The sequence below is a fragment of the Bubalus bubalis genome, chromosome 7, assembly GCF_019923935.1.
Source record: "Bubalus bubalis isolate 160015118507 breed Murrah chromosome 7, NDDB_SH_1, whole genome shotgun sequence".
Taxonomy (NCBI): Eukaryota; Metazoa; Chordata; class Mammalia; order Artiodactyla; family Bovidae; genus Bubalus; species Bubalus bubalis.
In genome coordinates, this window is record NC_059163.1 from 77130747 (window position 1) to 77151902 (window position 21156).

Sequence of the window (21156 nt, forward strand, 5' to 3'; positions counted from 1 at the left end):
TATGTATTATAGCCAAGGCCTACATGATATATGTAATTTTGGATTTGTTCAATCCTATAGGTTGACTGTTTTCTGTCACTAAGTGGAAGTCCAAGAAGGTGTGAAACAAAGTGAGGATGTCCACAGGCTTATGAAAAGGGTCAGGACATCTGTCCTCTAGTCCATGGCAGTGCTTAGCAAGTTCATTCTTAACCGCATTCAAGGCCTATTCCATTCTGACTGCCTCCTGGCACCTTTACATTATGTGCCATTCAGGGACAAAGAAATCTTGGCTACCCCAATGCCTACTAGGTACAAACAGCAAGTAGAATTCACTTTGAGAGCACCACTGATTCCATTATATTAAGCACTAGAATACCAAAATTTAGTAGAAAATGAATATAAATGCTAAGCAACTCCTCTGGATTGTATTATGATTTAACTCATCATAAAACTCCAATTATTCAGATTATTTTTAATGACCTTAAGCCAAAATCGTAAAGCTGCCACAGTATTACTAAAGATACACACACCTTCCTTGTTTTGCAGAAATATCACCAAGACCAAGAGGCTAGAGTAGGAGGAAATTTGCAACTGTCTGTGCAACAATAAATCAGGTATCTATTCTGGTGTAGACATAGGATGTTGAAAGCTGCCCTGCTATCACCAGTGTAGAAATTAAGAGTAGTACAATACATGTACACTGAACTTGGCCATCGCGTGTTTGTGTAAACTCAATGTGCACATTTTGTATTTCAAAATGAAAAAATAAAAGCAAATAAAATGTTTATAACTCTACTGTCTATGTTATAGGTCTTTATTTCAATACATTTTATAATTAGACGAAACACATGAAGTTTTTCCTATGGGATTTTCTAAACTGTAGAGATCTTGGTCTCTGGGTGGTGCTAAAGTGCAAGGAAAAAGAGTCAGAGCAAGGGCAGTGGGCAGGCAGGCGTGTGACTGATGCGACCTGAGGATGTGATGAGAGTAGACTTGAGGGAAGAATGGGTGAGGCAGGGGACCAGGAAGGACAGGAGACCTGAGGGAGAAGGAGCATTTCTGCAGTTAGAACTTTTTAGAAGTTACTTAGATTTTAAATTACATTTGTGAGATTGCACCTGAAATGAGAATTATCTACACAAAGAGATCACTCCACATATCTGAGGAATAAAGAAAGGGTGAACATCCTTCTGGGATAGAATGTGAAACTGTGAACATGCTCGATCATGTCCAGCTCTTTGTGATCCCAAGACTGTTGCCTGCCAGGCTCCTCTGTCCACGGGACTCTCCAGGCAAGAATACCGAAGTGGGTAGTCATTTTCTCCAGGGGATCCTCCCGACCCAGGGATCGAACCTGGGTCTCCCACATTGCAGGCGGATTCTTTACTGTCTGAGCCACCAAGGAAGCTCCTTCTGGGATGGAGCTGCTGCTCTAAACTCCATCTCTTCAGAAGGCTCAGCCAGCCTTGGACTTGGTATGGCTACTCAGGGCCCTAAGGCTCTCCTCCTGCCCAGAAGGTGAAGGGTCTTCTTGTTTTCTGTTTCTCTCCCTCTAGTCCTTTCTCTGTAGAAAGATCTAGAATCAGCTTCTATTACATCAACACTCAGAACTACACTTATAAGTAATGCTTTAATAGCTTTTTCAACTAAGCTAATTGTTAAACATAAGCAAGCACAACAAAATAACTGAATACATGTAAGAGTTTTAAGATTTTAATTTCTGAATATCTTCATGTACTGAATACCAGTACTTTCAGACTATGAAATAAACATATATTCACTTAAATACAATTAACACCTAAATTTAGGTAATTTTAATGAGTTGTAATAAACAACCATACTTAAAAGAGAATTTACACATTAAAAAGCTTTTTCTTAAAGTAGAATACTCTGGAAAGAAATTTTTTCCAAGCATTCTGCATTATAAAATACATACTTACAAACAATATAATTAACAGTGAATTCACAAATATTTGTCCACTATTTTAAACTCCCATAGACTTAACAGATATAAAACCCAGGAAATAGCAGAATGTCTAAAAGTAAGTACACAGGTACAAACTGACTGTGTAAATGTTATATACAAAAGGCACCAGAAAATACATACAAACCTATCCACTGTAAACCCAGTAACTGCTGTTCACACAAATCACAAAAAAAAAAGAAAAAAATTAACCCCACAAGATTGTAGTATTATGGAACATTTTTAATAGTTTTCCATTATTAACCATTCTTTCTTTTTGATGAATAACTTGTACTATGATTCGGTGGACTTGTGTATATACTCATCCAAGGCCAGTAATAATGAAGGATGGCTGTGATTTACGAAAGAATAAGCTGAAGTGACTCTGAACAGGTTTTACAGATATCCGTGGTCAGCGTTTAACACCTGTCATTCATGCTCCTTTCTTCAACAGCATATGGAGCAATATGTCGGAATTTTAGATTTGATGATGATAAGGCTTCCCTGTCAACAGAAGAAAATTTTAGCCTCATTTGTTATCATGCAGGGTTCCCCTAATAGGTACTATGTTGACAGGAGCATGCCTAAAATAGTGTTCAAAGCTCCAAACAAACAAACCAAATAGCATGGGAGCAGAATAATGGAAAGAGAAGTAGAACCTTTTTCCTGAGTTAAATAAAATATAGGTTGTCTCTTTTTGTGGTTTAAAAATATTTAACTAGAAAAGTAGTTAGAAACCAGACTACCAGTTTTTTAATCGATCTCTAGCCAATCACTTCCCTATCAAATCTGGGGCTCATTACTTTTCTATACCTCAGATTCTAGCTCTTTAAAGGGGGATAACAACAAAATCCACCTCTGACGGCTGTAGGAAAGATTAAATGAATCTAATGTCTAAAATGTACTCAATAGAGTACCTATCATGCAGTAAGTTCTTACCTGCTTGATAAAGATCAGGACGTTTATTTGTAATGTACTTTCCCAAGACATACATATATATCATTTAAAAAGAAAACTGAATCAGGCTAAGAATAAACCAGTTTCAATTTAAGGCATATAGTAAACTGATTAGTTCTAAGAAAAAGACGTCATGGCTGTCTGTAATATTTTTTTTCCCCAGAAGTTGAGTCCTCTGATCATTGTAATACACACGAGCCCTAAGAAATAAGAAACTATAACACTGAGAAGATTGTCTCATAAAGACCCATCTCCAATATTAAAAGAAAAGATATAAACATTGAAGTTTTTAGAAAAGGAAGAACATCATTAATTTCATGATGGAATATAAAGTACCTAAACTCCAATACTTTGGCCACCTGATGCGAAGAGCTGACTCATTTGAAAAGACCCTGATGCTAGGAAGGATTGAGGGCGGGAGGAGATGGGGATGACAGAGGATGAGATGGCTGGATGGCATCACTGACTCAATGGACATGGGTTTTGGTGGACTCCGGGAGTTGGTGATGGCAGGGAGGCCTGGCGTGCTGTGATTCATAGGGTCGCAAAGAGTCGGACACGACTGAGCGACTGAACTGAACTGAAGGCAAGTACAATAATAATTGTCACGGGACAGTCTTTGATATGTGATCAAAACTTTCTATTACAATTACATTAATTATTACTAAAATATTATGTAAGACATTAGAAGGAGGGAAAAAGAACAGAAAAAGTCTGAGGGAATACCCAACACTTAATAGATTTTATAACTTCAAAATCTTTTTATTCTGTATTAGCATGACTAAAAACTAGTACAATTCAGTGGCAATAAGAGAACAACACTGCTAGCTGTCACTGGGATCCTTGAATTGGTCACCTACATCCTCTGTATTCCCCCTCCAAATCCTAGTGAGCTATTTCTAACCTGTGCCTGTGTGTATGCTCAATATGTCCAACTCATTTTGACTCCATGGACTGTAGCCTACCAGGCTCCTCTGTCCATCAAATTTTCCAGACAAGAATACTGGAGTGGGTTGCCATTTCCACTTCCAGGGGATCTTTCTGACCCAGGGATCAAACCTGCATCTCCTATGTCTCCTGCATTGGCAGGTGGATTCTTTACCACTGAGCCATCTGGGAAGCCCATTTCTAACCTGTATTTACTCACAAACTGTCCCCTCTTCCACACATACCCCCATGAAATCTAAGGTGCTGGGCTGCCCTTTTCTAGTTGCCCAGGCCCCATACCAGGCCACATCTGCAGAGTTTCAGGTTGAAAAGTCTTGTCATCATTATTTAGCATCTGTTTATTTGCATTTCAGAGAGGAAGGGGCAAATTATTTATAATTCTCAGAACAGCAAACACATGTATAAGCAAGAAGAATTCCTTTCTGTGCTGGGAAGGGATACTGGACTGACTAGGGTGTGATTCTGTGCATTTTAACAAGGTGTCTGAAGGTTAACCCTCCACCTCGACTCACACAACAAAGAAACCCATTATCTAGTAGCCCGGGGACTGACTTTCACATTATAAACTTTACCCTAGAACTCCATCATGGAAAAAAAAAAAAAACAATCAATTTAAAAAGTCACTGAAATTGGTCAAATTAAGTAATTTAGGCAATGCTTAAACTAAAACATCTGCCATATTAAAATTCTATCGATCATGTAAATTTTCTTTATAATCAAGTACCTAGAGCAAAATTGAGTTCTGCAATGTTAATCCCATGCAACTCTGATTAAATGTAACATCCAAAACACGGTTGACTCACTGCATTATGGAAATATTTCCAAGCCTAGAATATTTGAACACATTTTTCAAGTGACGAAAATTCAATCACCCCAGTTATTTGACAACACACAGAGAGTAATGAAATCCCCCACATCCCGGTACCTTCCTGCAAGTAGACTAGTCAGCTAAATCACTCCTCTGTGTGCGCGTACACAGGTTCAAGCGAGCACATGTACCTTTCAGACAGAACAACCCAGCCATCTGGGAACCTCATCTCAACCTTTGATTATGGACAGACTTCAAACTGTTCAGACAGAAAAGATGACAAATAAAAGGAAAAAAAAAAACCGACTCTTTCTTCCTCTTAGTCCTTTTTTTTTTTTTTTTGAACTTCCCAATGGTAAAAGCAAAAACATCCAAAACACTTTAAAAAAAAAAAAGCTGGAGAGCTGTTCTAAAAGGAGCGCCACACGGGAAACACAGTGAGAGTGCACAGGCCCCACCTTTACACAACCTGGGTCTGGATCCTTGTGCTTAAAAACCGTGTGACCTACTACTAACATACAGCATAGGGAACCACATTTTATAGTAGGCTGTAAGGGAAGAGCATCTGAAAAAAAGTTTATATATATATATACGTATATATATGTACGGATATACAGCTGAATCACTGCTCTGTACACCTGAAACATGACATCGTAAATCAACTATACTTCAATTTAAAAAAAAAAAAAACAAAAAATTCTGTGACCTAGGCAAGACAGAAACTCTGATCTCTAAAAAGAGAATAATCATATTAACTCCACATGGTTACTTGAGCCTGAAGTGAGATAACATGTTATAGGATCAATTTTACAATACGACTAAAATTTTTAGAAACTACGGTTTATGGAGAATAATGCTCACTTACACCTCCGCCATGCTGCTCTAGCTTCTGTAACGCAGTGGTGATTGGTTCTTTGAATTTCTTGTCCCTTAATCTCTTAGAAAGCTTTGAAAATAAGATTAAAAGAATGAAATGATTTAAAAAAGTAACACTATTCACCATAAACATTAGTAAAAATTCACCAATAGGGTAACTAGAAATAATACCATTGAGTCTTTACTATATATAAGTATATAAATACCACTTATTTTGTTTTAGATTGCAAGGCTTCTTTTAGGAAATATTTCATAAAAGCTTACATAGAATAGATTCACTGTGCCTGTTTAAAAAGATGGATTTATATTATTTGATATAATACCAAACTTCCAGAATCTGCTCTAGTATTACCATACTGTAAGTTTTCCGAGTAAGGTTTCTAAGAAATTACACTCTTTCCCATTCTGTAATTTGTAAGACCATCTGGAGGACTATGATGGAAAGCTAAGCCTCTAAAGCACATGTGTTTCCTACAGTCAAAAATGGAAGAGACAACAAGGAACAGAGTATTTGCATGAATAATTCAGTAACAGTGACAGGCAGAAGAATCCAGCTAAAACCCACAAGATCACCTAAAGCCCCCAGCTACGTCCTGAAGGTCCCTGCTTGGACAGGCGGGAAGCTCTGATTGAGATGAGAGAGAGCACAGGAGTCAAAATAACAGGAGCAAAGAGGGAAACAGTGTGGTTCAGGCCCTCAACACAACTCCTTGCTGTGTTCTCCCACCAAACGTCTGCAACACTCACCCAAAAACCTGAACCTTCCAGCCAGAGCAGGACTTGCTCATGGCTCCACTTTCTGGGGATAAAAATGGAGCCCCGGCAAGAATTCCTCATCACCAAATACTTAGCAAGCCCCTGTCCTAGAGCTGGTTTCTGGTTCTTCGTCTTCCCAGGTCTGAAAGTGACCAGGACAATTCCCACCACTGAGCACTGAGTAGCGGGTTCTTTCAGCCAGGTCATCGAAGGTTACAGAGGGTCAGAAGAGACTCCCAGAAAGATAAAAAATGTGACAAAAGCAATTCTAAAAGGGGGACAGGAAGGGCTTATCAATGTCCTGGGGATGAACAAGGAAAAGTGCCTCTTAAAGATCTTAGGTTTGTTTTCTTCAGATCATGTTACCCTTGGACAGATGACCACAGGCAGATCCACAAACCACCACCATCTCATCGCATATACCCACTGAAGTACAGATTCTCGGCCCCACAAATTACTTTAGCAGACTCTCAGGACAAAGGTCCAGGTTCTGCATTTCTAGCAAGATTCCTAGGTGTTGTACTTACTTCTTCAAGTTTGAGGATCACTGTCCTAGGGTCAGTGAACAGTCTCTCAGAGTTGAAGCTCACAAAGGATATGACTTATTTCGCATATGAAGAAAATCAGTTGTATGTACGTTCAGTAACTGGTTTTGAAATATTTTTCCTAGAAGAGCCCTTTCTTCACATAAATGTCTAATGTAGAAGTCTATGAGACGTGAAAGTGCAGCCTTTCTGGCTGAATGGGTGAAGTGGGGAGAGGAGAGAGGAGGAGCATCTAACTCAGTGGTCCTCACCGTGTGTAGTTTACGGACCAGAGATGAGCCCCTACATATCCTGTTTCCAGGGCCTTCTACTCTACAGAATCCGGCGAGGGCGTGAAGGCCAGTGTGGTAGCTAGGCCTCCCCAAAGCGTTGCCACCCCAGGAAGGGAAGAGACCCTTTCAGTCAGTCCTTGTCTTAGGAAAAGCAGAGCTCTGAGGAGGTATGTGAGTGACTGAAGATAAATGCTATGGCACCTCTAGAAACACTTAAGAGAGTTTAACCATTGATCCGGTCTCCTCCCTCCACCATGGTGGGCAGGGCTGCGAGGCTGGTAGGAAGCTCCACTTCCAGTTAGGGGAAGGATCCTTTTCTTTACACTTCACTTCCTCTTTACCTCATGCCAGTTCTCTCAGCAGATTTCATTGCTACGTATTTCTCCCCCAAAACAAAACCAACCTCCACAAGGGCAGGGGGCATGCATGGTTTTGTTTAGTATCATATTCCCTGTGCCTCAAATAATACCTGACACAAAATGGGAGGGCAGAGAGCAGCAGATTTATGTGAAACTGCTGATTGTCTCAACCAAGCAATCTAAAATTGATTGATTTATGGCCATCATCAAAAAAATTTACAAACAATAAATGTTGGAGGGGATGTAGAGAAAAGGGAACCCTCTTGCACTGTTGGTGGGAATGTAAACTGATACAGCCATTATGGAGAACAGTAGAGATTCCTTAAAAAACAGGAATAAGTCTACCATATGACCCAGCATTCCCACTACTGGGCATATATCCTGAGAAAACCACAATTCTAAATAACACCCGTACCCCAACGTTCATTGCAGCACTATTTACAACAGCCAGGACACAGAAGAAACCTAGATGTCAATCAACGGATGAATGGACAAAGACGATGTGGTACATATATAAATGGAATACTACTTAGCCATAAGAAGAAATGAATTTGAGTCAGCTGTAGTGAGGTGGATGAACCCAGAGCCTGCCATACATTGTCAAGTAAGTCAGAAAGAAAAAAAAAACAAATATTGTGTATTAATGCTTATATATGGAATCTAGAAAAATGGCTCTGATGAACCTAGTAGAGAACGGACTTGTGCACAAGCAGGGGAAGTGAGGATGGGACAAACTGAGAAAGTACCACTGACATATGTACACTATCATGTGCAAAACAGATAGTGGGAAGCTGCTATATCACACAGGGAGCCCAGCCTGGAGCTCTGTGACGACCTAGAGCAGTGGGATGGGAGGAGAGGAGGGAGGCTCAAGACAGAGGGGAGATATACATATATATATGTTTGGTCCTTGCCCTTCTGGATGGAAACCTCTAAACTCTTGGAAGGTTCTGCCAGGTAAGAGTAACTTTGTTTAGCTGGGGCCTTGGGCCACACCAGATAGTGCTAACAATGTGATTTACAGTCAGGGACTCCAGGCACCAAGTACCAGCTCAACTTCTAGAGGCTGGAGACCATGGTCAACCAGGCAGGCAGACAGTGATGCCATGTGACAAAACGTCTAATGAGAACCCTGGACACTCAGGCTCGAGTGAGCTTCCCACCTGGCAATGCTCCGTGTGCCTTGTGATGCACCACTGCTGGAAAATGCAAGCACTGGCCCCCAGCTCCACTGGGAGAGAGCCAGAAGCTCCACACCTCCTCTCTTCTGGCCCTGCTCTACACAGCGCCTCCCTTGGACGATTTCAGCCTGTATCCTTTCACTGTAATAAGCTGCAACACTGAGTACCAGCTTCTCTAAGTTCCATGAGTCATTTCAGCAAACCTAAGGGTAGTCCTGGGGACCTCCTGAAATGCAGAGTGCCCCAATTTAGGTTGTGATAGGGTTAAACTACTCATAACAGGAAAATGGCTCAACCTGAATCCTAGAGACTCACTAAAAAAATTACAATGTAAAACAAAGAAAAAAGATGAATAACACAGCTCTGCTGCTGCTGCTGCTGCTAAGTCGCTTTAGTCGTGTCCGACTCTGTGCAACCCCATAGACGGCAGCCCACCAGGCTCCGCCACCCCTGGGATTCTCCAGGCAAGAACACTGGAGTGGGTTGCCATTTCCTTCTCCAGTGCATGGAAGTGAAAAGTGAAAGCTAAGTCGCTCAGTTGTGTCTGACCCTCAGTGACCCCATGGACTGCAGCCTTCCAGGCTCCTCCGTCCATGGGAAGAATACTTATAAGCTCTGCTTAGAATTCATAGATAATCCACATGCGCATGAAGATCTCACACTGTTCATTAATTTTTGTCCATTCAATTCTGTTTACTTTGATCACAACTCTAAATTTGCTCATGCAGATGCTTTCCATTAAAAAAACAAACAAACAAAAACTGAAGAGACTATATCGCCCATTAATGTAAAAATGTTTAAGAACAACTAGGTCTGATGTCCATACTTTTTGGTTACGATGATGAGGTTTTTTTCAAGGTTTTAAATCATTTTAATGATTAGTTTGAAGCCATTACATCAGAAAACGATACACATACACAAGCCCTCTCCAATCTTTCCAGCACTTACACTGGTAAGCAGATGTTTCAGATGGTCGTTTAGAGAAGGACCAACGACGACACTTAGCTGTACCAGAGCATTCAATCCTCTTTCAAACACTTCATCATCCACGTGGACCTGGGGAGGGTTGGGTGGTTCACGGTGCACAGGCAGGGAGGGAAAGGGGAAAAGGAAGGATGGGTAAGGAGAAAGGGTAAGCAGGTGGAGAAAAAGTGAACATTCAATATTACAAAATGACCAACCAAACCCAGGATTTAAAAATAATCTTTAGTACAGGACATCTAGAAGCAAAAATTAAATTTGGGTTGACTGAAATATTAAATAAAATACATTGTAGCCTACAGAAAGACTGACTTCAGGTTCATTATTTTCTCTAACTACGCAAGATGTTCCTCTTTACCTTTAGTACATCTTCTAAAGGTATCTTCCAGTAAGGAATCATTTGGCCCTGAAAAACAGTGGCCGAATTCTGCACACACATTGAAATCACAGGTAAAGAAAAAATTTGCATAATATTTGAAAGAAAAAAAAGATGTAAAATATTCTAAATATACTGCAGAAAGTCTAAAGGAATAAAGGACATACCAGAGCTGCCTTCAGCACAGGAATCAGTCTAGGAAGCAAAGGCACAGCTTTCTCAGGAGCGCCTGTGACCAAAAGTAATTCTCTAAAACCTTCCTTTGACACAAAGGTGTACGGATGTTTAGTCTCTCTCAGACCCTGCCAAAACAAACAAACAAACAAACAAACACAAACAAGATTTACTACCCATTTTAGTGATGATAAAAGAAAAAAAAATGTAAACCTTACTCATGTAAGTGAAATCAAGTTTTAGTATTATTTTCCTATTTGTGAAATATAATTTCAATAATTACAATTTCAATTAAACTAATAAATTATGGAACATGGGATATGCATGAGACAAAAAGGATCTCTAACCAAGAAGGAAAGGAAAAAGAGTAATAAGAAAAAAATAAAAGGAACAGGGAAAAGCAAAGGAGAAGCTAGGAAAAATAAATGAAAAAAAGAGAAAAAAAGAGGAAGGAGGATGAAAGAGAGGAAAGGTAAATAAAAAGAGAAGAAAAAAAACTCACTATGATACCAAAAACATGTTGCTTATACTCCTAAACGCTGCCAGAAATCACAACAAATTAGTCTAAAATCTATGTTACTAAATCCCACTTTATAAATGCAAAATTGTTGGACCCCCTACCTTAAAGATGACTTTACAACTTATTTAATAAGCCTCTAAAATATTATATCTCCTTCACATTTAAACACTAAGATACTTAGAGGACAAATCTTATACTATGTTTAAAATGCATTGTAAGATTTCAAATGCCATCTTTAACATCAGAAAGTCAAACAAAAATATGGGGGAGGGGGGAAACCTGTAAATTTCTCAACAAAGCCTTTCACCCTAAATGCACTAGGAACAATTATATGTACTCTTTTTAATTATTATTTTGAGTCACGATAAAATAGGCATCTTTTTTGAAAAGATAAAACAAAGAAAGTAATAGCAATACTCCCTCAGTTTGACTAATTATTATCTGGAATTAAGTATAACCAGCTGCGGGGTCATGCCTAAAAATACTAATTTTCAACCAATTTGTCCTTGTGACCAAACCATCTGCTTCCAGGGGAATTCCCTGGCAGTCCAGTGGTTAGGACTCCATGCTTCCACTGTAAGGGACAAATGTATGATCCCTGATTAGGAAATTAATCCTTCATGCCTGCATGCATGTAGCCAAAAAAAATCCCCAAACAAAACTATCTGCTTCTAAATGGTGATGAAACACTTCTTTTCCTACATGCCACCATGCTTTTGAAAACTATGCTGCCAAGTTACACTGGCACCACAGAACACAGGTTCTATGGAGTTCGGAGCACCCCATCCTGTTCATTTTAGAGATGAGGAACCCTAGGTCAAGGTGAAATGGACTCAACAGTAGTGGTTCTGTCACTGCTTCCCCATTATTAAATGAGGAGAGGGGAAAGAGAAAAGTTTACACAGGACAGAAATAAAAACAGTGGTGTTTGGAAAAAGATGCTTACTCCTTGGAAGAAAAGTTATGACCAACCTAGATAGCATATTGAAAAGCAGAGACATTACTTTGCCAACAAAGGTCCGTCTAGTCAAGGCTATGGTTTTTCCTGTGGTCATGTATGGATGTGAGAGTTGGACTGTGAAGAAGGGCTGAGCGCCGAAGAATTGATGCTTTTGAACTGTGGTGTTGGAGAAGACTCTTGAGAGTCCCGTGGACTGCAAGGAGATCCAACCAGTCCATTCTGAAGGAGATCAGTCCTGGGATTTCTTTGGAAGGAATGATGCTAAAGCTGAAACTCCAGTACTTTGGCCACCTCTTGTGAAGAGTTGACTCATTGGAAAAGACTCTGATGCTGGGAGGGACTGGGGGCAGGAGGAGAAGGGGACGACAGAGGATGAGATGGCTGGATGGCATCACTGACTCGATGGACGTGAGTCTGAGTGAACTCTGGGAGTTGGTGATGGACAGGGAGGCCTGGCATGCTGCGATTCATGGGGTCGCAAAGAGTCTGAGCAAAGGACACGACTGAGCGACTGAACTGAACTGAACTGAAACTAAACTCAGAGTTCCTTTGAGGATTCCTCAAGTCAAAGCACTGCCCCTGTCTTATGATTAGCTAGAGTATGTTTTCAAAGGTATCACTATAGTTTTGATTCATCTAAAAAATTGTGTGCTACCATATATAAAAAGTTTAAGGCTCAAAAAAGAACTAATGAAATACGAACATCTTTAGTTTGTAACACAAAGTTTAAAAGAGACGGATTAAAATTTAATTTCAAAATAGGCTATCCATAAAAATACACTACTTCTTACACCAAAACACATTCTGCAGGCTGAGGTACAAATTAAGAAAAGCTAAGACCTAAGATAACTTGGTAGTCTTCAGAAGGTAGTCTTCAGAAGTAATTGATGCCTGTGTGCTAAGCCGCTTCAGTCATATCGGACTCTCTGTGACACTACGGACTGTAACCAGCCAGGCTCCTCTGTCCATGGGATTTACCAGGCAAGAATACTGGAGTGGGTTGCCATTTCCTTCTCCAAGCATTTCCTTCTCCAAGGGATCTTCCCAACCCAGGGATTGAACTCACATCTCTTACATCTCTAGCATTTGTAGGCAGGTTCCTTACCACTAGCACCACGTGGGAAGCCCCAGTAGTAACTGATATGTCCATTTAAAAGAGTAAATAAACTGGGAAAACTAAAGGAGGAATTAGAAATTCTAAGCATTCACTATAATTAAGATATCTCAATCAGCACAACTATCTACTTTTTCAGCTCTGCTGACATCTGGCCCATCCCACAAGTTTTACAGGAAAAGCAAATGTTTCTTTGAGTGAAGAAAAAAAAAATCTGAATTTTTTCAGTGTCATATCTTTTGGATTCCTGACTACTGTATGACTTATCCCAGAGGCACTGCCAATTCAGATTAATACCATCAAGGACCTAATGTAAAGACTTGCTTTTTAACAGCAACAAGAAAAATGATCCTGAAGACTTAAAGAAGATGAGTTAAGGTTAAGTACAACTGGTTAATTCATTTCTCAACTTCTGTCTCTAATTCCACACATTTATAAATAATAACATTCACAAAAGATATCTCTGACTCACTTCAGGCTAATACTCTGCCAACTTTGTTCCTGACACATGTTAATATAAAGGAATATATGAGAAGTTTTTCTGAAATCCTCTACAAAAACCATCTCTATGATATTTTACTTAAAATGCACAAGAAGGCAAAAGCCCTGAAAATTACCCAAAAGAACGTTTAGGTAGTTGATATCAGTTCCCTAAGAAACATATGTTAAAGGTGACGTAATAGAGGTTCTATAAGGAAGGACCAAACAGGCACTGTTAACTGATTCTAGTATGAGTTTAAATGATGATATCCTCCCAATTTGACTAGTTCAATATGATTCCAAGCACTTTAAATTAAGTATGAATATTTTATCTACTTATCTACAAATCCCTGTGCAGATTAATTTCATGTTTATAAAGCTGATTAATCAGTTTCTAAGAAACATACACCATTCATAATTAGTTCCTAAGGAAGTGTGGTGTTTTAATATCTGTTCCTTGGCTTTTATTTCAAAAGTAAAGAATGAGATTTACTGATGAGTTACAAAATAACATTTAATGCAATTAGAAAAAATAAACACTCCGGAAAGATAAGAGTATTTACCTCGGCTAAAGTAATAAGAAGAGGATCGAATGGAAGCTTTTCCGGAGGACATTCCCACTGTAACCTGTGTTTTACTGAACCATGGACCAACCTAAAATATAAAAGTCAGTGAATGTGATAAGAACAAGAGACTTATATACTAAACAGTGATTAATCATGATATATTCTTTCTTCAACATAACCATATTAGAATTATTTTGTAACATGTAGGAACTTCCTGACTGTAAAAGATATTACAAAGGCACCTTATAGAGCAATAATTGCATATTTACAATCCTACAAATTCCTACCCTTTTAACAAAATTGTTTGATGACTAAACTACACATCTCCACATTTGTTAAGCCTACAGTTTTAGAGTGCTATTTGCATCTTAATGCAAATGTTATATTTCATATGGTTCAGTCATAACTATAACAAAATAGGTAACCCATAGACAAAACAATAGCAAACCTATCACAAAATAAGCAAACAAATGTGATAATTAGAAATAATTTTTTTTCATAAGCAATATTAATTTTCAGGTATCATTTGTGCATGCTAAGTCGCTTCAGTTGTTTCCAACTCTGCAACCCTAGGAACTGTAGCCCGCCAGGTTCCTCCATCCATGGGATTCTCCAGGCAAGAATACTGGAGTGACTGTTCACTGCAGCACTATCTACAATAGCCAGGACATGGAAGCAACCTAGATGTCCACTGGCAGACAAATGGATAAGAAAGTTGTGGTACGTATACACAATGGAATATTACTCAGCTGTTAAAAAAGAATGCATTTGAGTCAGTGCTAATGAGGTGGATGAAACTGGAGCCTATTATACAAAGTGAAGTAAGTTAGAAAGAAAAACAGCAATACAGTATACTAACACATATATATGGAATTTAGAAAGACAATAACAATGACCCTATATACAAGACAGCAAAAGAGACACAGATATAAAGAATAGACTTTTGGACTCTGTGGGGAAGACGAGGGTGGGATGATTTGAGAAGATAGCACTGAAACATGTATATGACCATATGTGAAATAGATGACCAGTCCAAGTTTGATGCATGAAACAGGGCACTCAAAGCCGGTGCACTGGGACAACCCAGAGGGATGGGATGGGGAGGGAGGTGGGGGGCGTAGTTCAGGACATGTACACCTGTGGCTGATTCATATCAGTGTTATTTCAACCTCCCTAGTAAATAAAACTTTCAATACATTTAAAATGAGAACTGTATTGATTTTACTCAATTATTTTGAATAATATGGTCAGTAATAACTCGTATTGATCTTACCTGCAAGGAATACCTCCCTTAGAGTAAATAGCTGCAAAGGCAGAAGGGGCTCGTGACTGTTCACCAAACTAAAATTAAAAAAAAAAAAAAAAGACAAGAATACAATAATTATTACTATCATCTCCACTTAGTGATACCTAATTAGTTTCAATCCTGCTGAGGTCCGAGGCAAACAGACACCCTGACTTTCAAGCCCACCAAGCTTGTATCAAGTGTACCATTCTACTCAGAAAAATGATCAATCCTCTCCACATTTTGTATTTCCTTTAACCCTTGTTTCAGAGGCTTGGAGGTAGCTGAAACCACATATAAAATAAACATACCATAGATAAATATTTTTAAATCTAAATATTATAAACAAATACAATAAAGATAATATATCTTGCCACCCCTCCTCCACTGTGACCTTTCAAACTGAAAGCTAAATGGAGAAAAGGTGTACAGGCAAAGTAGATTCCTGCATATCACATAACGTCCTACTTGTCCTCCATTCAAATACATACAGTCTGGATGATCAAAGAACCTAAAATTTCTTGACGCTACAAATGACAGAAAGAAGCAAAGGAACACAGAAGCTTAAACTCTTTTCCATTTTTCTTTTATAAAGTCAGACAATCTCCTCTTGCCTTTGGATAGTTCATTGTATCCTTGCTGAAGTATCTGCTGTATTCTACCTGCCATCGAAGACTGTGTCTCAACCACTCTCATAATCCCCTTTAAAGGCTGAAACCATCATCATCTATGTAAGGCTGGACCAGACACCATCTGGTGTTGGAGCACAAGTGTGTTTACTTTGTGGACAAACTGACCTAGAAACTTACAATTATGTACTTTTATGTATATAAACCTTATGTTTGTTAAATGTGATTAATCTGCTTTGAGAAAGCAAAAGAAAGCTAGTGTTGTAGTTAGGAATTCTGGTGGAGCTAATTTGCAGGTCATAAAGAAATGGTCAGAGGTCTTTATGCAACTATGAAAGCATGTGATTCATTCTAGGCAACGGAATTACAAGGTTATTCATTGATATTGGGAAGTACAATAATCACAGTAAATTTTTAAAAAAAGAAAGTTGATATGCAATTTATTTTATACTCCACAGTATGCATCCAAAAAAAAAAAAAAAGAATGTGATATGACATACCAAAGCCGACTGATTTCTAGTTTACACCTTCTCATTCCCACACTCATATTTTTACCTCCATTCTTCATCATGATTACCATATGCCTTCCTTCACAACTAGCTTAAAACTAACAAAAGAAATGGGACACCATTCAGAATGGCTGAACAGTATATAAAAGTCTAATACTTTGGAAAACCTACTGAGTCAGGAATCTCTTTTGTACCTACCGGGTTAATTGTTTTAGGGTTCAGTTTATCACTTGGCCGAGGATGAAGTTTTCTTGCAGATTCTGGAGAACTGGTTGATGATGAAGATTTGCTTTGTTGAACTGCAGTCCCATGTTTTACTTGTGCACTTGATGATGTCCTTTGATCACAGTTATCTGAAAAAACCAGAACATCAACAAAAAAGAAGTGAAAGCACACCTGCATTCATCTGTACAAAACAGTGTGTCATAAACAAAATACACCTCTTCATTTAAAAAGAACATTCAGTACCTGTCAGTCTGTTTCTCATCTGTACGCCCCTATGGCACTCTGATTTCTGCATTGCTTCTCCTTTACTCCTGCAGTTACATGAAACTTGATTTCAACATTGTTTCTGGGGAGGAGGATTCATTAACAATATAAAGACCAAACCTAACAGAGTAGGAAATACAGTAAAAGTCCCACAGAAAAGGTATGATATGGAGCAAAATGCCTAAAAAGCCAGTAAGAAAATATGAAAATTATCAACTTTAATAATACCAATAACAGTAAATTAAAAACCATCTGTCACTCCAATGAAAATTTCTTTTAAAATATCTGTAAGCAAAATGTATAAAAATATGCATTTTTACATTCAAATAGTCCAAATACACTTTTAGAAGCTCAATTGTAATCCTCTGGCCACATACAGAAAATATAGACTAGATTTCTGGGAAAAGTGGTTGGCATGTCCCCTACTGTCTCCACTTTCTCTGGCCTCTGTATTTCCAGAGTTCCCAGTGTTCACATCTGCATATCAAGTCCTACATTTCCAGTGACGTAATGAACTCTCCTATTAAATACACCCCTTAAACTTAACATCACTCAAACTGAGGTTTTCACCCTGAAGTTATGAACTGCCTGTCAGTTCAAAGCCCCACCAGTTTTCTGATCTCTCAGGCTGAAAAATTTAGGATGTCTAATGTCTCCTTTTCTTCCATTTCCCACACACAACCCTACAGATATGATCAATGTGACATGATGAAGTAGAAGGAGCTCTGGGCTCAGATTTGGGACTGCCTCTCTTTACTAATCACAGGTTTATGAACTGAAGCAGATTGTTTAATCTTCCTAAGCCTTGATTTCTTGAGATCTGAAAATGGGGGAGATACTAATCCTATCAAAGTTATTACTGAAGGTTAAAGAAGATGATATGTCAAGTTTACCCAGTGAATGGTTCTCTTCTCCCTCTCCCGTAATTCCCTCTTTGCTAACAGGTCTCTAATTCATAGCCCTTGTTTTCCTGCCGAATCAAATTATTTCAAAGAATCTTCCACCACACACCCAGACTTATACACTCAACTGCCTGCTGGTATTTCTAAGTCTAACTCCAATCCCAAGTTCCATGCAGGCTTTCCTGATCATCAGTTTCTCAAATGCACGTTTCCACAGCACTTGGATTTCTGCCTTGCTTCCTTATTCCCCCTTGATTACTCCATTCCCCCATTTACAAGACACTCCAAATATTTTTCCATTAGAGTACTTTCCATTTTAAGTCTTTAATATAGTCATTTTTCTATAAGATCTTCTTTTAAGGCCACATAGATGTAGTCTTCTACTTGTAAACAACAGCTTTTCAAATATTTGGGGACACAAATCACAACTTTTTAGTTCTCTCTTCAATATAAACATTGATGCCTTCTTAAATGAGTAATAACATGAGATTATTTTAATTTACTTGACAAATTAGAAGTCTTCACAAGGAGGGCAAAGTTCCATGTAATAACATTCAGCCTCCAAATATTTTAAATACCATGTGACCAGATCAAAGTACCTTGCAAAGATAAACTAAATGTAAGATTATTTCTGTAACAGAGTAATTTTAAATTTCAACTTTCTTAATTTGATATGCTGACCTAATTTTCTCAGCCTAGTACCAGCAGATGAGTTACTTCCCAATATCACACTTCACATTCCTCCCCAAGGCATTTTCTAAAAATATGGTAATTATTAGCTCATTAAATTTGTTAGATCCTATCCTAAGCTAACACAGACTTTAATTATGACCTATTTAAAGTGCAACCTAATACTGCCAATTCAGTGATTATTCAACAAGTTGGAATGACACAATTTCTATGTTCCTTTATGTCAAACAGCTGTTTCTATAAGGTACTAACTGGAAAGTGCTACATTAGATTTTGAATAAGTTCAAAGGCTACTGAAACTCTTCATTCGAAGAACATGTTAGAATATGGAGCTTCCAAAGGTTTTAAGTATACAGGACATTTTTTATGTGTGATACAATTATGCAATTTTCAGCAACAATACCAAAACATACACACACACAATGATGCAAACATTTCCCTGTCCACTTCCAAAACACCTGTGTTAGAGCTTCTTTCCAAACAGTTTTTCAGTTACTGTTAAAAATATCACCCTTTACCTTACAGACAAATGGAGTGTACTCAATTTTTAAAAAATAATATCCACCTGGGAGCATACCACTGACAACAAATCCAGAGCATGAATTGTTTGTAAAAGGAAAAAAAGGTTCATTCATCTTACACTAGCTTTTTCATTAAATAACATGTGAGGGTGGTGTAAAGGGTTAATGGTGGGAAGAAGTGAAAAAGTAACTCTTTTGTGTTATAAATATTACAAAGAATACCCTTCAATCTTTTACAAAACAATATAAAGATTCTAAGAAGACACTAGAATCTATTAATCCATTTAACCCCAACACCTAAACTATGTCACAATATTAAGAAAGCAAACAAACTAAGCAAGGCCCCACTGTGGACCCCTCATTTTTCACCTTACTTTCCTTAGATGCTGCGGGTCATCATCTACAAGGGGTTACAGGCATCTGGGTCTATGCTAGGAAAGAGTACTTTTCTTTCATTGTTTTGGACAGCTCAATATACCTTATTTCTTTTTCCACATACCTATTCTTCCCGCACTTACCTTTGAGACCACTGCACTAAACTACCTGCTAAATTCTCAGAGACAGAGGTCACTTTTTTTCCTACTCTCTAATCTGGTGTTTGGAAGGTCCCAAAAGTGTTAACAGGAGCCCCACAAAAGGAAGTGAGCTCCATCTCTAAAGCTCCTTCAAATTTCAAAGAACAGCGACACAGCCCAGTATTCACCTATCCCAACCCTTTTCACCGTAAAGAAAATCCAAAGAGCCAGTATTAAGGGTCTTCCTATTTGTTTTCCATTTGCCTAGCCTCTTCGCCTCTAACACCACACAATTCCCAATACCTAAGACCAGGTCAGGGCCGGCATGTTGTGAAAGTTAGAAAATGAGGACATGGAGAGGAAAAAATGGAGAAAAACAAAAGTTGTGTTTTGCTTTTTCTTTTTTTCTTTTTTAAAGAAGGTCAGGTAAGAGTGGGTAAAGGCGCCAGTTTCAAATAAGGCAGCTCTCAACCAAAGCCAGACCAGGAAGGGCACGCTCATGGCGCTCAGCATCTCCAGGCTCCTTAGCAACGTGGTCCCGTGGCCATAGCAACTGATCAGACAGGAAGCCGCCTCCGCCAAGAGAATGAGGGTGGCACAGCGGATCCCCGCACATGTACAGCTCACCGCTCTAGGGACCTGTTCCTACCGCTCCTCTCTCCCACCGCGATCTGCACACCAGCCAACCAGCACCCGCTGGGCCACTAGCTGCCGGTCCCGTCGCCGGCCGCTGGGGACCGGGAAAAATCAGGTTTCGCAGGGTTCCCGGATCTTGCGGCGCCGCGCAGTGACGTCGCACGCACCCTGCGTCCTCAAGCCAATAGCATGGAGGTCGCAGAGTTGTGCCGGGCAGGAATGGTTGCCCTGGCAACGAGGCGCCCCGTATTGAAAGGGCAGCTCGCGAACTTGGCGCTCAGTCTCCAATGACAAAGGGGTACCAGGAGCAGAGTGTTTTCGGAATGATAGAGTCAAGGAACCGGAGAAGGCGATGGCACCCCACTCCAGTACTCTTGCCTGGAAACTCCCATGGACGGAGGAGCCTGGTGGGCTGCAGTCCATGGGGTCGCCAGGAGTCGGACACGACTGAAGCGACTTAGCAAGCAGCAGCAGCAGCAGAGTCAAGGAGCAAAGGAGAATACAGGTTCCTTGTACTACCTGCGCCGCAGCCTTACCCTAGTCTATGTATTTAACTCTTACGTTTCTCCCACACACTTAGCCTTATGGTCTCCGTGTATCATTGCCCTAAATCCTCTAATAGCCGAGGACCCTGAACTCTCGCCCCAGTGTGTTCTACGGCTAAGGCCAGAGCCATCTGCCAGCCCAGCTGTGGAATTTCCTTTCCTGTCGTATTTTACTAATGCATATGCTGTTGCAGTCAACTGTAGTGCAGGAGTCGTAGGAGACGCGGGTTCAATCCCTGGGTCCCGAAGATCCCCTGGAGTGGGAAAGGGCAACCCACTCCTGTATTCTTGCCTGAAGAATCGCATGGACGGAGGAGCCTGGTGGCCTCCATAGGGTCGCAGAGTTAGACGCGACTGAAGCGACTTAGCACATGATACATCCATACTTTAATTTTAAAATAAGTGTGTTTGTGTACCCCCAGATTATCTCAATAAAATGAATACTGCAGGAAAATGCGTGTCCCTTGGCAACTGCAACAAAAGCATTTGGCGTCATAGTAAAAAACCCAAACCCTTTCAGCCCTGTCTATTATGTACCTTTCTAGCGTCCTCTTTTTTTTGTCAACCCATGGCCTTAACTTTTTGCTCAGGTAATATCTGACTATGCAGTTGACAT

The 21156-nt window shown here is 39.5% G+C and overlaps 1 protein-coding gene across 9 annotated transcripts; it reads right to left on the reverse strand.

Moving 5' to 3' along the window:
* Positions 1-780: 780 nt before the first annotated feature.
* On the reverse strand, positions 781-20156 carry PACRGL (parkin coregulated like). 9 transcript variants are annotated; one of them, XR_006552328.2, is made up of 10 exons: positions 19843-20148; positions 16711-16778; positions 16441-16595; positions 15093-15160; positions 13817-13907; positions 10172-10306; positions 9596-9703; positions 5524-5604; positions 1337-1546; positions 781-1021 (listed from the first exon to the last, which is right to left on the reverse strand). XR_006552328.2 is itself a non-coding variant. In XM_044946041.2 (9 exons), the coding sequence occupies exons 2-9, from the start codon at positions 16760-16762 to the stop codon at positions 1535-1537; spliced, it is 702 nt and encodes a 233-aa protein (XP_044801976.1). In that variant the 5' UTR covers positions 16763-16778; positions 19843-20148; the 3' UTR covers positions 781-1534. The 9 variants fall into 9 exon arrangements, 8 of the variants coding, with proteins under 8 accessions (XP_044801976.1, XP_006063326.1, XP_006063328.1 ...); XM_044946041.2 differs by having other exon boundaries at positions 781-1546; XM_006063264.4 differs by lacking the exons at positions 781-1021; positions 1337-1546 and adding an exon at positions 1680-2449 and having other exon boundaries at positions 20009-20156.
* Positions 20157-21156: the final 1000 nt, after the last annotated feature.

What these genes read in the sequence shown, in the direction of transcription:
- PACRGL (XM_006063264.4), bottom strand. Translation starts at nt 16,762, where the DNA reads ATGCAGAAATCAGAGTGCCATAGGGGCGTACAGATGAGAAACAGACTG. An exon ending in GATGAGAAACAGACTGACAG is followed by an intron (nt 16,596 to 16,710) that starts GTACTGAATGTT and finishes TGGTTTTTTCAG; the next exon opens with ATAACTGTGATCAAAGGACA. An exon ending in TGAAACATCTGCTTACCAGT is followed by an intron (nt 5,605 to 9,595) that starts GTAAGTGCTGGA and finishes TTATTTTCAAAG; the next exon opens with CTTTCTAAGAGATTAAGGGA.